The sequence below is a fragment of the Callorhinus ursinus genome, unplaced genomic scaffold (genome assembly GCF_003265705.2).
Source record: "Callorhinus ursinus isolate GAN/ISIS: 27379988/994484 unplaced genomic scaffold, GSC_fseal_2.0 scaffold4, whole genome shotgun sequence".
Lineage (NCBI taxonomy): Eukaryota > Metazoa > Chordata > Mammalia > Carnivora > Otariidae > Callorhinus > Callorhinus ursinus.
Genome location: NW_027397066.1, coordinates 3345382 through 3358804, shown reverse-complemented (window position 1 = coordinate 3358804; position 13423 = coordinate 3345382). Strand labels below are relative to the sequence as shown.

The 13423-nt window shown below is 55.5% G+C and overlaps 1 protein-coding gene across 27 annotated transcripts in view; it reads right to left on the bottom strand.

The window, feature by feature from the left end:
* Positions 1 to 13423, bottom strand: part of ABLIM2 (actin binding LIM protein family member 2) — a 141457-nt gene that overhangs the window by 78476 nt on the left and 49558 nt on the right. For 26 of the 27 annotated variants that reach the window (XR_012377827.1, XR_012377828.1, XR_012377830.1 and 23 more), the window contains exon 4: positions 6708 to 6823. Coding sequence is in view for 19 of the 27 variants with exons in the window: in XM_073891366.1 (XP_073747467.1) it covers positions 6708 to 6823 (116 nt within the window). In the remaining 8 variants the exon portion in view is untranslated. Of the gene's footprint in view, positions 1 to 6707; positions 6824 to 9406; positions 9813 to 13423 lie in introns of those variants that run through there. The other variant, XM_073891378.1, reaches the window with a different exon arrangement.

The following is a 13423-nucleotide window of genomic DNA, read 5'->3' as shown; positions in this document are numbered from 1 at the left end:
CGAGGGAGGGAACGGCGGAGACAGTCAGGCTGGGTGTGCCGAATGGTGTGAACACGTAGAAAACAAATCACAAAGTTCACCCTTGCAGGCACTGAGCGCTGACTGCATGCAGCCTGGGCTGGATGCTGACAGAGGCTGCACCGGCCAGAGGATGGGCGCCAGCCCCGGACAGCTGCGGTGTCCTCGAACGAGAGCGCACTGCAGGCCGGGGGCTGCCCGGAGGGGAGGCAGCAGGTCCGGGGGGCCCCATCTGTCCTCCTCTGTCGACAAGTAGACTGTCAACCTAAGTGACCTGACCAACGTGCACGCCCGAGGAGATGTGCTCCCCCGCCACTCCTTCCTCCAGCAGCTCCCCCTGGCCCGGATGCCCTTCCCAGGAAGCCCTCCTGGCCCACTCTCATCAGGACCTCCTTCTGTGGCTGTCTGTGCCGCATCCCAGACACAAACCGCCCAGTCCCTTACCTGCGTTCTGCTCCGAGTGTCAGCCCACGTCGGAGCCGGGCCCCAGGCAGGTAGCCTCGGGGCTTCCTCCCTTGGCAACCACCCCCACCCCCCGCCCTGCAGGTGATGCATGCTCCTCATCCGGGGACCCCACCTGCTCTGGAGCCCTGACTGTCATCCCCACACCAGCCTGTCCCTGCTCCACAGCCCCTGGGTCCCAGGCCCTCGCGTTGGCACTTGGGCCTCCGGGTCCTGGCATGGCCCAGTTGCCTCCAGGCCTTCCAGTGTGGGCGGCCACACCAGGGCCCCCACAGCCAGTGTCCCCTGCGCTGAAGGAAGGCGAACCCCGGGTGCAGAGACCAGCGGCACAACCTGTCCGGGGTGCGCATGTTTGAGTGTGCTGAGTGTGAGTGTGTGCACCTGTGTCTGTGTGTGACCGTGTGCATGGATGTGTGTGTGTGTGTGTGTGCATGCGACTAGTCACAGATGTGCGTGTGTTTGTGTCTGTGTGTGCAAATGTGTCCGTGTGTTTCTGCATGAATGTGTGTCCTTGAAGGAGTGTGTCTGTGTATGTTTGTGTGTCTGTGTGAATATGTCTGTGTGTGAGCATGTCCCTGTGTGTCTGTGTGAGCATGCGGGGGGTGTGTGTGTGTGTCTGCGTGTGGTGGGGGCAGAACAGGCAGGGCCTTGGGGACCCCCCACAGGGTCCTGAAGAGCAGAGACAAGGTGAAGTCATCTGGCAAACAGCCTCCTACGGCCCACAGGAGCCCCCGAGCAACACTACAGCCCCGGGCTCAGCCCAGGGGCTCGCAGGCAGAGTGGGCACCCTGCTACCCAAGATGGAAGAATGTGGCCTGGCTACCAGTCCTGGCCCCCACCATTCTCGGGGTCACACTGAGCCAAGCTCTGTCCTCTGGGGGCCCCCGTTTCCTCACTGGTGGGGTGAGCGGTCCCATTAAATGACAAAAGGCAAAGATCACACTCACCACGCCCTCACCAGGAGGTGCCGCCCACCAGGACGGAACGGAAGGGGTCGGGGCTCGGGGCAGGGTGCACGGCAGGGGCTTCACAGATGCTCCTCCGACCCATGCTCCTGCCCTTCTCGGCAGACAGAGTGTCATATTGTTCTAAGGACAGAAAATACTTGACGCCCACAAGACTGTTGGTCAAGTTCTGGCTTTCCTAAATTCTCACACTGTTCAAATCCACATGCAACTCTGGAAACCACCCAAAGATCGGACCACACTCCGAGATCCAGGGCCGCAAGGGAAGAGGACGGCTTGTTCATCTGGGGACCCTCGGGGCCCAGAGTGGGCTGGCAGCTTGCATGCCTGTTGAAGGCATGCATGCGTGAATGAATTAACGGGGACCAAGAGAATGCCCTCCCCTCTCAAGTTCAGGAGGCATCCAGACCCCATCCCCAGCCCACTACCTCCATCGGTCCCCCGGCAGCACAGAGACAATGCAATGCGCCCGTTCTGGATTCGAGCGGGCTGGCTTTGAGCGCGGGCTCACTCTGTAAGCTCCAAGTCACTGCCTCACAACCAAGGACCACTGCGCTCCCCAGGGGACACTTGGCAATGTCTGGAGACACTTTTGATGGTCGCAACTGGAAGGGCCGTGCTCCAGGCACCTGGGGGCCGAGGCGAGAGATGCTGCTCAACATCCTCCAGGGGATGGGACGGTCCCACAGCGGAGAATCATCTGGCCCCAGCTGTCAACGGTGCCAGAGTCGAGAAACCCGGCTCGGCGCCTTAGCGTGCTTTGTACACGGACAAGGCGAAGGAGCACGCTACACCGCGTTGCGCCAGGGGCTGGTGGAGAGGCAGGGTGAGCCGTGGTTAGAAACACGGCCCTTGGGGCGCCTGGGTGGCTCAGATGGTTAAGCGTCTGCCTTCAGCTCAGGTCATGATCCCAGGGTCCTGGGATCGAGTCCCGCATCGGGCTCCCTGCTCCTTGGGAGCCTGCTTCTCCCTCTGCCTCTCTCTCTCTCTCTCTCTTTCTCTCTCGCTCTGTCTCTCATGAATAAATAAATAAAATCTTTAAAAAAAAAAAAAAAAGAAACACGGCCCTTGGAGCCAGGCTGCCCCCACCCGCTGTGTGACGGCGGGCAAGTCACGCCACGTCTCTGTGCTCGGCACAGTGGGTATAATAATGGTCCAGGCTCATACACTTGTCTCGGGGCTGAGGAGAGCTAACAGCTACAGGTCCACGGGTGTGCCTGACAGCCGACTCTACGCACATGAGGCCGAGCGCTGTCACGACAGGAAGACCCGGTGGCCCAGTGCCCCGTGGTAGCCATCTGAGAATGCCTTGGACAGGACATTCTGCCTCCTGCCCGGCCCCAGGGGAGGGCCCAGAGGCTCCGGGCTAGCTGTCAGCTGAGGCTGCAGGGGGATGTGGACCTGACACCCGGCCCCAGCCCGTCACTCATCCCGGCGAACTTGGGGCAGAGTCTCACGAACAGCAAGCCCTGACCTCGGAGGCAAGAGCAACATGCATGAAGGACTGTTGTCATGGAAACAGCAATCATCACGTTCTAAACACAACTGGAGCTCAGCGTCGCTTTGCAGGGCTTTGCAAAGGACAGCACAGAGACTTGTCGTGAGTCCTGACGCCAACAGTCATCAGCAGAGGGCATGTCCTCACTGCGGGGGCAGAGGTCGCGGGAATCCGCCCACTCACCCACACACCCTGGACTGGCTCATCACAGCAACGGGGATGGGCCTGGGCTGCCGCCCCAGCACGGCCCTTCTAGAAAGTTCCAAACAGCTTCCTGTTTCCCCCAGAGTGCTCCCTCCTCTCGCAGATGTGGCTCGGATCTCCAGCTCTACCACTAACTTGTGTGGGACACAGGAAGTGTGGGGCGGCCTCTCTGAGCCCCAGCTGTGAACTGGAGAGGGTGGGACCCACCCTCGCCCCTGCCCTCCAGGCCAAACCAGGTCAGGGAGCAGGGGAGGGCTCCGAGCCGAATCTGAGATTGACTTTGGAAAGCATGGAGCCCACTGAGGTCTAAAACGTGAAAATGCTGACATGTTATGAGCGGGGCCTGTTATTTCTCTGAAAGCCCCAAAAGGAGTGGAAGAGCCGGGAGCGGCTGGGAGAGAGAAAGCATGTTCAAGCGCGCCCCACGCACTGGGGCTCTGAGCTAAACCGGAGACACCCACCCCTGATGCAACGCGGGGGCATGAGGTGCACGGCTAGAAGGTGGCCAGGAGTGGGTGTTGGCTCCTGGGGGCTGCAGCACCCTGCAGGGCAGGCGCACCCCAGCCACACAAGCCATAGGGCAGGTGCCCCCCCCACAAGGCAGTCACTATACCTCACAAGACAGCTGCACCCCACAAGGCGTCTGCACCCTATAAGGCAGGTACACCCCACAAAGCAGTCACTGTACCCCACAAGGCATATAACCTCACAGTCTCACTGCCCCGTTTCCCAGGAGTGGGCCAGCAAGGGGGTTAGGGGAGCCTCTCTCAGGGAAGAAGACACAGAAGCTCCAAGGGCCACAGACCAGATGGTCTCAGAGGGAAGGGCTGTGGACCCCCGGTGCTGCCCCGCTTCCTGCTGACTCTGCAGGGGCCTCCAGGCCTCAGCTCCAGGGTGACCCCGGGTTCTGGGTGTGAATCCATCTATGCCCTGGTAGGGCTGAGCCCCAGCCGGGGAAGCACGGAGCCGGGGTGGGTGCGGAACGGGTGGCCAAGCCCAAGAACAGGCCCCAGGGCCCCTCAGCTTGGACAAAGCTGCTCCCCACTCCATGCCCCCGAGGCCCCACATTCTGCCCACACGCACTTCTGACCCCACGCCCAGTCCCAGAGAGGGGACACAGCTCGCCCAGGGCACACAGGGGTGATTGGGAGGGTTCACCTGGGGCAGCCGGGCCCAGAGCTGCCCCTGACCTCATGGCACCAGGCCCCCCAGGGAGGGCTGCCCTGTGACAGCGAGACCAGCAACCAGGTCAGAGCTGGAGGCTGGGGGAGGCCAGCGAAGGGGAGCCGGGAGGAGGAGAAGCAACAAGCCCTCCTGGGGAGGAGACCCTCCTCTGGGTGGTGGGGGAGGCGGCCCAGGGCAGACACTGTTGTGCAAGCCTCAGAAGGAAGGGTGTGCTTCTCCAGGGATGGAATGGCGTGGGCATCCAATGCCAAGCGCTTATCCTGTTCCTAAGCAACAGGCTCTGGGCCAGAGAGCGGAAGAGGGACTCTGAAGGACGCTCAGGGACCAGGACTCCACCTCGACTCCTACCTCCACAGTTGCCCCAGGGGAGGACAGCTTTCCTCCTTGCACCCCGCTGCAGGGGGGCCACGGCTCCTCCCCAGCCCCATAACCTGCAGGCAAACCACACTGCTCAGGCTCCTCCCAGCATTCCTAACTCAACAGCCATCTATGGCTCCTCGTTGCCTCCAGGACACGCTTGGGACTCCTTGGCATGGCTTTGCCCCCTGGTTTCCATTTCTCCCATTTCGTTCTGTTCCCTGTCCCCACGCAGCAGCCCCCCTTGTCCACCCACAAGGGTCTGGCGGTTGCCCACGGCACCTTCCACTTTCTCCCTGTTCTGTAGTGCCCTCCCTTCAATGTCCACCTACCTGAACCTCTGTGTCAAGTTTCAGAACTAAGGTCACCTCCTCCAAAAGCATCTGGTTACAGCAGGGTGAGCTCCCCGGCTTTGGGGTTTGAAGGCCTTGGCTCAAGCCTCAGGAGCACCATTCTCTAGCTGGCCACGGGGCGCCTGGCCCACGGCTGCCTTGCCACCAGACCAGGGCACTTCTGCACCTATAGAAGGAGAAGAGGCTTCCTGCCTGGCAGGGCTGCTCTGGGCGCGAAAGGAAGCAGGAATTCGGAAGATTTTGAAGACATCCACACAGGAACCAAGAACTGGTAATGAATGTTTAACACTTTCTAGGCACAAAAATGGTGCTAAGCTGGAGAGTCTCACTGTGGACCAGAAGAGGGGGCAGGTCACTTTATTAGATCATCTGAGGGTCAGGGGAGCATTTGTCCTCTGGAAAGGTAAATTGGGTATTTTAAAATAAATTTACATTTGGAAAGGGCAGAGCCTTTTAAAACTCTCACAATATTCTCAATGAGTCCAGTTTCAGGCATATTTCCCTTTTTACTCAGGCTGCCGGGGAGCTCTGGACAAACTGTTCAAACTAATCTCACCCCCCTTTTAGATTTTGCTTGTTAGAGTTTTTGATTACTATTTCAGATTTAATTATAACAGTATCGATTGCAAAGCAAATTCTCAGAAGTTCAAGCAATCCCATCCTCAGTGGGAGAGAAAATTTTGAACGGAGGGCTCTCCTGGCAAGCCCCAAAGCCACAGCCTGACCAGCTAGCACTGCTGTTAGCTTGCCTCCCCAGGGGATGAAGACTTTGCCTCCTTTCACAGAGCAAAACAACTCCCAGACCCCGAGGCCAGCCCTGAGCTTCTAGAAGGCTGCAGGTGCACTCTCCTCTGGAGAGACTTTCAACACAACACCTGAGGTAGGAAGAAGGTGCTTCACGGGGACAGGGAATGAACTAAGAACGAGGCGCTGGCTTTGGAGGTCAGCAGAAAGCCCTCCTCTGTCGAGGGGCATGCGACCCCAGCACTGGGGGGCACCATGACCACGGCGCTCAGGGTGGGCTCTGAAACTCCATTTCTGCCCGGGGAGCCTGGCAGCAGCAGGCCCTGGAGCTCCGGGCCCCCTCCCCGGTCCCCACGTCCCACGTCTGGCCCGGAAGAGCCGCAGAAGCTGTGGAAGGCAGGCTCCTGCCTGCCCCGCCTTGCTTTCTCGCTGCCCTGCACCCTCAGCGACATTCCAGCCCACGTTTGTTCCATGACAGTCTGCTTCTGCATCCAACAAGCATCTACTGAGTACCCCTGCATACAAACCCTGGCCTTGCTCCCAGGACCTGGAGCAGTTAACCCAGGAGCTCTCGACCTCAGGAGCCCAGAGTTCAGTGCTCTCCTAATGGCTCCCCCAAAGGGCTTCTGGGAGGTCTAGAATTATCTGTGGAGCTGAATGTGTCTGTGTGTGGGTGTGTCGGGGGGAGGACCAGAGGAGGCCAGGAGGCTTCCTGGAGGAGGCCAGCTAGACCAGGCTGGAGGGCACAGCCCCCTAGAGACTTCTGTCCTTGATTGCCTTCCTGTGTCTGTCGTCCATGTCACCCTTCACTCCCACCGCTTCTGCTTCGGGTCCGTGGGGTCAGGCCCCTCCCCAGGCCCTGAGGAGGCCAGCCCCCCATTCCCCTACCCCCCACCCCCGCGCCGCTCGGTGCCCACTTACTCCAGAGGCCCTGGGACAGGTGCACGCTGCTGCCTGCTGTCTTGGGCAGGGAGCACTTCTGACACATGCATTCCTTCCCGTTGAAGGTCACTCGGTCCCCCGGCGGGAAGGGCAGCCTGCAACAAGAGAGCACGTGACCAGCCAGGATCACCTCCGGCTCTTCTCCTGGGTGGGGGCAGGAGGGGCCAGACACCCCCCTAATATACCACCACCTCCCCCGGGGCCTTGGGGGCCACAGGCTGAGGACGCAAGGCCTACCCACCCAGGCACCCCTGTGTTCCTGCCGTGTGAGTCCCGGCTCGACACCCATGCCTTAGCCTCGGTCCACTACTGCACGAACAGGCAGGATGGCAGGGCCCTGGTGAGCAGCAGTGAGGGCCAGCCCCGCGTTTGGCACGTGGCAACGAGCAAGGCAGCCTCAACCGCCCCCTCCTCCATTTCCCCCTGCCTCCTCTGACCACGCAGGATGCTTTGTCCACATCAGTTCAACAACAATGGCAACAGCTAGCATTTACTGAGCACCTACTGTGTGCCAGGTGCCACGAATTACGGTAGGTACCCCACATGCATGCCTCATGTAATAACTCTGGGACGTTTGTCCACGCTGGAATTCCCTTCATTTTTTCTCTATAGATGAAAAGACTGAAGTTCAGAGACAATAGTTAACTTTTCCAAGGACACACAGCTGATGCATGTCAGAACCAGAGTCAAACCAAGACCCGTTCAGGCTCCAAAGCCCCATGATTTATTTACCTACTTGGGCCTCTAAGAAGTCAGTGCCTTGTACAGGCAGGCCTTGTAGACAACAAGGTATTGCACATTATATCCATCTCTATTTAAGTTTGACATTTTGCTTATCGTGGATGTTTTTGCACTAATTTTTAATTTTTTAAATACCACATTAAAATATCATTTACCTTGATTGCTTATTTTCGGGGGACTCGCTGAAATTCTGCATCCAGAGTGAGTCCCAGCCCCGGTGCAGGCTGGGTGGAGGCAGCAGAAAGTCGCCTCGCCTCCCTGCACCAAGGACGTCCCCGCCTGGTGCCTGGGAGATGGGTAAGGTGGCTGCCCCTCAGCAAGCGGGGGACAGGCCACCTGCAGTCAGGGGCTGGAAGACGGACTTCGGTGTCCTGCTGGTGTCCATCCCAGCCACCTGCTGCCACTGGGCTCCCAGCTGCCCTGGGGCCACTTTCCTTCCCCTGCTCAGCCCAGCCAGAGAACCTGAACTCTGGGGCAGTAGTCTGCAGAATTCTCTGGACCAGGACATGCCCTTTCCTCGGGTTAAAACTTCATGTCTCTCCTCTGCCTCCTCAGGGCTGACAATCCATGGTGCATCCGGGCACTCAGTAGGTACTTGCTAATGAGTGAATGAGTGAGTGAACGAGTGAATGACTGAAGGCCTCCAAGGGCGCCTAACTCAGCGCCCCCTCCTGCCAGGCCTCCCCACACAGCCTGCCCGGTCACACCAGCCCCAGGCCAGTCCCAAGCTGGGAGCATGCCTCCCCCCAGCGGAGCCTGCCCTAGCCCCCACTTTGCACAGCTGGTGTTCATCCAGACAAATACAGGCTGAGCTGGCCCACTCCCCAGGCTTGTGAGACAGCCGTGTAGACCTGGCTTCTTAGGGCCCAGAGCCTTGCAGCTGATGCCTTGAGCTGTATCACCTGTGGCCAATGCTGTGCTCTGCCAGTCTTCCCTAGAGTCTTACAGCTGGCCTGGTAATGTGGGGTGTTGGCATAGAGTGGGGGTTCCTCCCCTTCCCTGCATGTGCTCTGACAGGGTCTCTGGCTATGTATCCCAGCGCAAGTTACTTACCCTGTCTGAGTCCTGTTTCTCATCTGGAAATACCTGCGGTACGGTCAGTCTCATGGGGTTGTTACTCATCCCTCCATCCCTCCCCTCTTCCATCCATGCATCCATGCATCAGCCGTCTATTCATCCATCCATCCGTCTCCCTTCCATCTGTCCATCCATCGGACAAACTGCTTGGAAAGCTCTAGCATACTGCCTGGGACCAGGAGCAGTGAATAAATAATAGCCATTATTTTGTTAGTTCAACTTTATTGAAATGTACATTGACAAATGCACCCATTCATGTTATCAACACCACAGTCACGATGTGGGACATTCTATCCACGGCAGAAAGTCCCCTGTGACCGTCCACAATCACCCCCCCCACCACCCCTGGCCCCAGGCAACCATGGTGGGCATTCTGTCGCTGTGGATTGGAAATGTCCTTTCTAGAACTGCAACTGCATACATATGGAATCATACATGGAATCACACAGTGTGTAGTCTTTGATGCCTGGTCCAGCGTCCTGCCCCTGACATTCGCTCACATGGCTGTGTACATCTGTAGCTTGCTCCTTGTTACTATGGAGTAGTGCTCCACCGGACAGATGAGGGACAACATGATTCCATTCACTGCTGAAAGATATTTGGGCTCTTTCCAGTTTGGGGCTGTTACAAATGAAACTGCTAAGAACGTTTGGTGACAAATCTTTCCATGGACATGTGTTTCCACTTCTCTTGGGTAGATACCCAGGAGTGGAATCACTGGATCACAGGTTAACTCTATGTTTATAACAAACAAACTGCCAAACTGACTTCCAGACAGGTTGTACCACTTTGCCTTCGCCCCAGCAATACATGAGCGTTCCCTCAGCTTCATGTCCTCACCAACACTTGTCTTTACCCACCTTTTTAGCTTTAGCCCTTCTGGATAGATGCTGGTATTCCACCATTTTAATCTGCACTGTTGCGTGTGCTTATGGTCATTCATGTCTATTCTTCTGTGGAGTGTCTGTTAAGCTCTTCTGCCCATTTTTTATAGGGTTTTTGTTTATCTTCTTACTGATGACTTGTAAGAAGTTCTTTATATATTTTGGATGCCAGTCCCTCATCAGATATATCTGATCTACCAGTTGATGGCTTGCTTCCGTACTTTACCGATGCCTTTCGACATCACTTTTCTTCTTCTAGCTTTATTGCCATGTAGGGGTGCTGGCCACGAGTTCTCCAGGCTCCTGTGTGTCTATAGCAGCCTTTGTTTCACCTTCATTTTTCTTTTTTGCAGGGGGGACACATTTATTCATGTTATTTTAATCACAGACATCTTGGAGATACTTCGGTTTCAGTTCCAGACCACTGCAATAAAGCAGATATTGCAATAAAGCAAGTCAAATGGATCTTCTGGTTTCCCGGTGCATAGAAAAGTGATGTTTATGCCGTAGTCTATTAAATGTGCAATAGCATTCAGTCTAAAAAACGAAGTGCATACCTTAATAAAAAGTACTTTATTGCTAAAAAAACATGCTAACCATCATCTGAACTTTCAGCAAGTCGTAATCACTGATCACAGACCAGCATGACAAATATAATCATACAAAAGTTTGGCACATTGTGAGAATTACCAGAAGGTGACGCAGAGACATGAAGTGAGCAAATACTGTCGGAAAATGGCACCGACACACTTGCTCGACGCAGGGTGGCCACGGACCTTCAATTGGTAAAAAATGCAGTATCTGCAAAGCTCAATAAAGTGAAGTGCAACAAAACGAGGTATGCCTGTGCATAACGTTCATACCATTCAATGTGTATGATTCAACGGTTTCTAGGGTATTCAGACGGGTGTATGTATCCCCATGATCAATTCAAGGACTTTTTCATCACCCCGAAAAAGAAACCCCATACTCTTTAGTGGTCTTGCCTTCATTTTTTCAAAGTCTTTTTCTTCCTTTTTTTTTTGGCTTGGTATGAAATTGTTTGATTTTCTCTTATAACTTTTTGAAGATGCCATTCCATTGTCTTCTAGGATGCATAGTTTAGGTAAGAAGTCTGCAGTCATTCTTTCATTCCACTGTATATGATGTGGGTCTTTTCTCTTGCTCCTTGTTAGAGTTCTTATTACTATTTTTCAGAAATTTGATTATGAAGGACTTAGTAGGTTTCTGTCGTGTTTTTTCTGCTTGGGGCTTATCAAGATTTCTGGATCCATGGGTTTATAGTTTTCATCAAGATTGGAAAATTTTCAGCCATTATTTCTTCAATTATTTGGTTTTCCCTTACCTCCAGGGTTTTCCCCTCCCAGCCCAGACAGGCAGAAAGATCCGTTATCCACAGATCCCTGAATCTGTTTTCATGTTTTTCAGTCTTTTCTGTCTCTGTGCTTTAGTCTGTATAGTTTCTGTTGTTATGTTTTCAGGTTCACCAAGCCTTTCCTCTGCAATACCTAATCTACTGCTAATTCCTTTGAAGGGATCTGTCATCTCAGAAATTGTCATTTTCATTTCCAGAATTTCCATTTGGCTTCTTTTTATCCCTTCTGTAAGACTTCTCTTACATTCACATTTTCCTTTAAATACCTAAGCATATTTTCAATACTGTTTCAAAGCCACCATTTGCTGGTTTCACATCACTCTCATTTCTGGGTCTATTGCTATTGACTGGATTTTCTTCTGGCTTTGGGTCTCATTTCCCAGCTTCTATGACTAGTAATATCTGACTGGATGTTGGGCACTGCTGATGCTATGTTGCTGAGGGCTGGATTTTCCGTCTTCCTATGAAGAGTGCTGGACTTGTTCTGGCAGGCAGTTAGCTCATTTGCAGATCAGTGCAAACTTTTGGGGGTTTATTCTTGTACTTCATTTCAGCAGGTGCTTGTAGCCTTTGCTCTAGGTCTATTTTAGTCCCACCATTAAGGCACGACTTTTTTGGCATCCCCACTTCGTACCTGGGCGTTCAACAACCTGGTCACAACTCGAATGCCTCCCAGCCCCAGGGACCGTTCAGTTTACAACAATCTAGCCATCCTTTGTCCACCTTGTGAAATGTTCTTTATGCCTATGTGGCTTTGTATTCAGTGAAAGGCTCAAAGGTGCCCCCACATTGCTCTCTGCACTTGCTCTGTGTGGCTCCCCCTTGCCCCCCCTGGGGGCGCAGCCCCTGTTGCTCGTATCACCGCCTCCTGACTCATCTCCTCTCCAGGAAATGCCTCCAGGCACAAAGCTGGGTGGTTGCAGGGTCCGTTGCCTTTGTGGTCCTGGTCTCAGTCCCACACAGACTGCGCCCCAATGCCCCCAAACAATTGCTTCATGTAGAGTTTTGCAGTTGTGTACAGAGGGTGGTAAGTCCAGCCCAGTTACTCCAGTGTGACAGAGCTGTCTGCTGTTATTTTAAAAACAGAAGATTATCCAGAGGTGATCTTTCAAACTTATTCTGATTATGTCCCCTTGTCTCTAAGCTGTTTGCACAGAAATCAATCATGGGATCATCCTTGCGGGAACTCTGAGACCCACACTTGCTGCAACAGCACAGTGACTGTCATTAGAAATACTCCCCGTCATTGTCCCCTCCTGTGTGCCTCCCTCTGGAGAAAGCATCTATTTCTGTCCAGCACACATGCCCTGCCCACAGACAACAGCTTTGGGAACAACACTCAAAAAGTCCCCTTGAAACTGGGTGTGGTGAGACAGAGAAAGCATAGCAGAAGATAAACTCTGGGTTCTTTTTGTTCTTTGTTTCTTAGATAGAATGTCTCTCTGGGAGCAGTGTGTCTAGGGCAGGGGTGGGGTGCAGGAGGAGGCTGCTCACGTGGCAAAGCTGCTCCCGGGCTCCCTCCTAAGTCCCCAGAGGTGCGGGGCATACCGGGGAGCTGGATGTGGCCATGCTGCGAGGGCTAGGCTCTCGTCTAACTCCAGCCATCCTCCGCCTCGTCCCTGCTCTGGGCCGGGCACCTGGCCCCCTGGAGGCGGAGGAGTCAGACCCAGCCCCTGCCTGCACGGAGCTCACATCAAGTGCTGCCAGGGCAGGAGAGGGGCAGGCAGCAGAGCAGCTGCACTGGGCACAGTGAGTGTCCTGAGGAGGGAGAGAGCTATTCCCCAGGGTAGGGAAGGCCCTGGGCAGGGCACCCTCATACTTCGGTGTCTCTAGGCGCAGAGCCCTGTAGAGTCTGAGGCAATGCGTCTCCAAGCCACTGGTGCCTGCCCTGTGCCAGGCCACAGAGGTGCTTAAAGAGCCCGGTTGAATGAACGAACGAGTGAGTGAAGGAGGGAAGGAATGAGAGCGGACTGGGAAGCCTGTCTCAGCCAGGCTGAGCGGCTTGTACTTTCTCATGGATGCCAGGGGGCAGCGGGAGGAGGGACAGACAGAGGGGAGGCAGGGACCCCACTGTGGAGGCCGTGGCAGGACCCCAAGCAGGCAGACTTTGAGACCAGAGCGGGGCCAGTGGCTGGGTAGATGCTAGAAAGGGAGGGCATCTTCCCCAAATCTGGAACCCAGGGGGATGGGTGAGGGCCACCCACAGATCAAGGACTCGGGACAGCTGAGGGGTGGTGGTGGGTGGGCAAGGGGGGCTGAAGTGCGGACACAGCAGGCACCAATGCAAGAGAAGAAACGTGTGGAGGACGCTGGGAGGAGAGGAGCTCACCAAAGTGGCCAAGGAGGGCGGGGAGGGAGCTCCTTCCCAGAAGCCCAAGGAGGCCCCGAGTTGGCAGCCTCAGAACCTGCTAGACTCTGGGCCCCCCAGGTTAAGAGAGCCTGGTCCTGCACTTCGGGCAAGGGGTGGAGGCCTGCGAGGTCTGCGGTTGGACAAAGGTGTGCCTCGGGGCATAGCCGAGCTGGACAGCTGCCACCCTGGGCTTGTGTCCTGCCTTCCCTCCCAGCTGTGGCCCAACAGGAGGGAGGACAGAGGGAGGAGGGAGGAGGAGGGAAGGAGG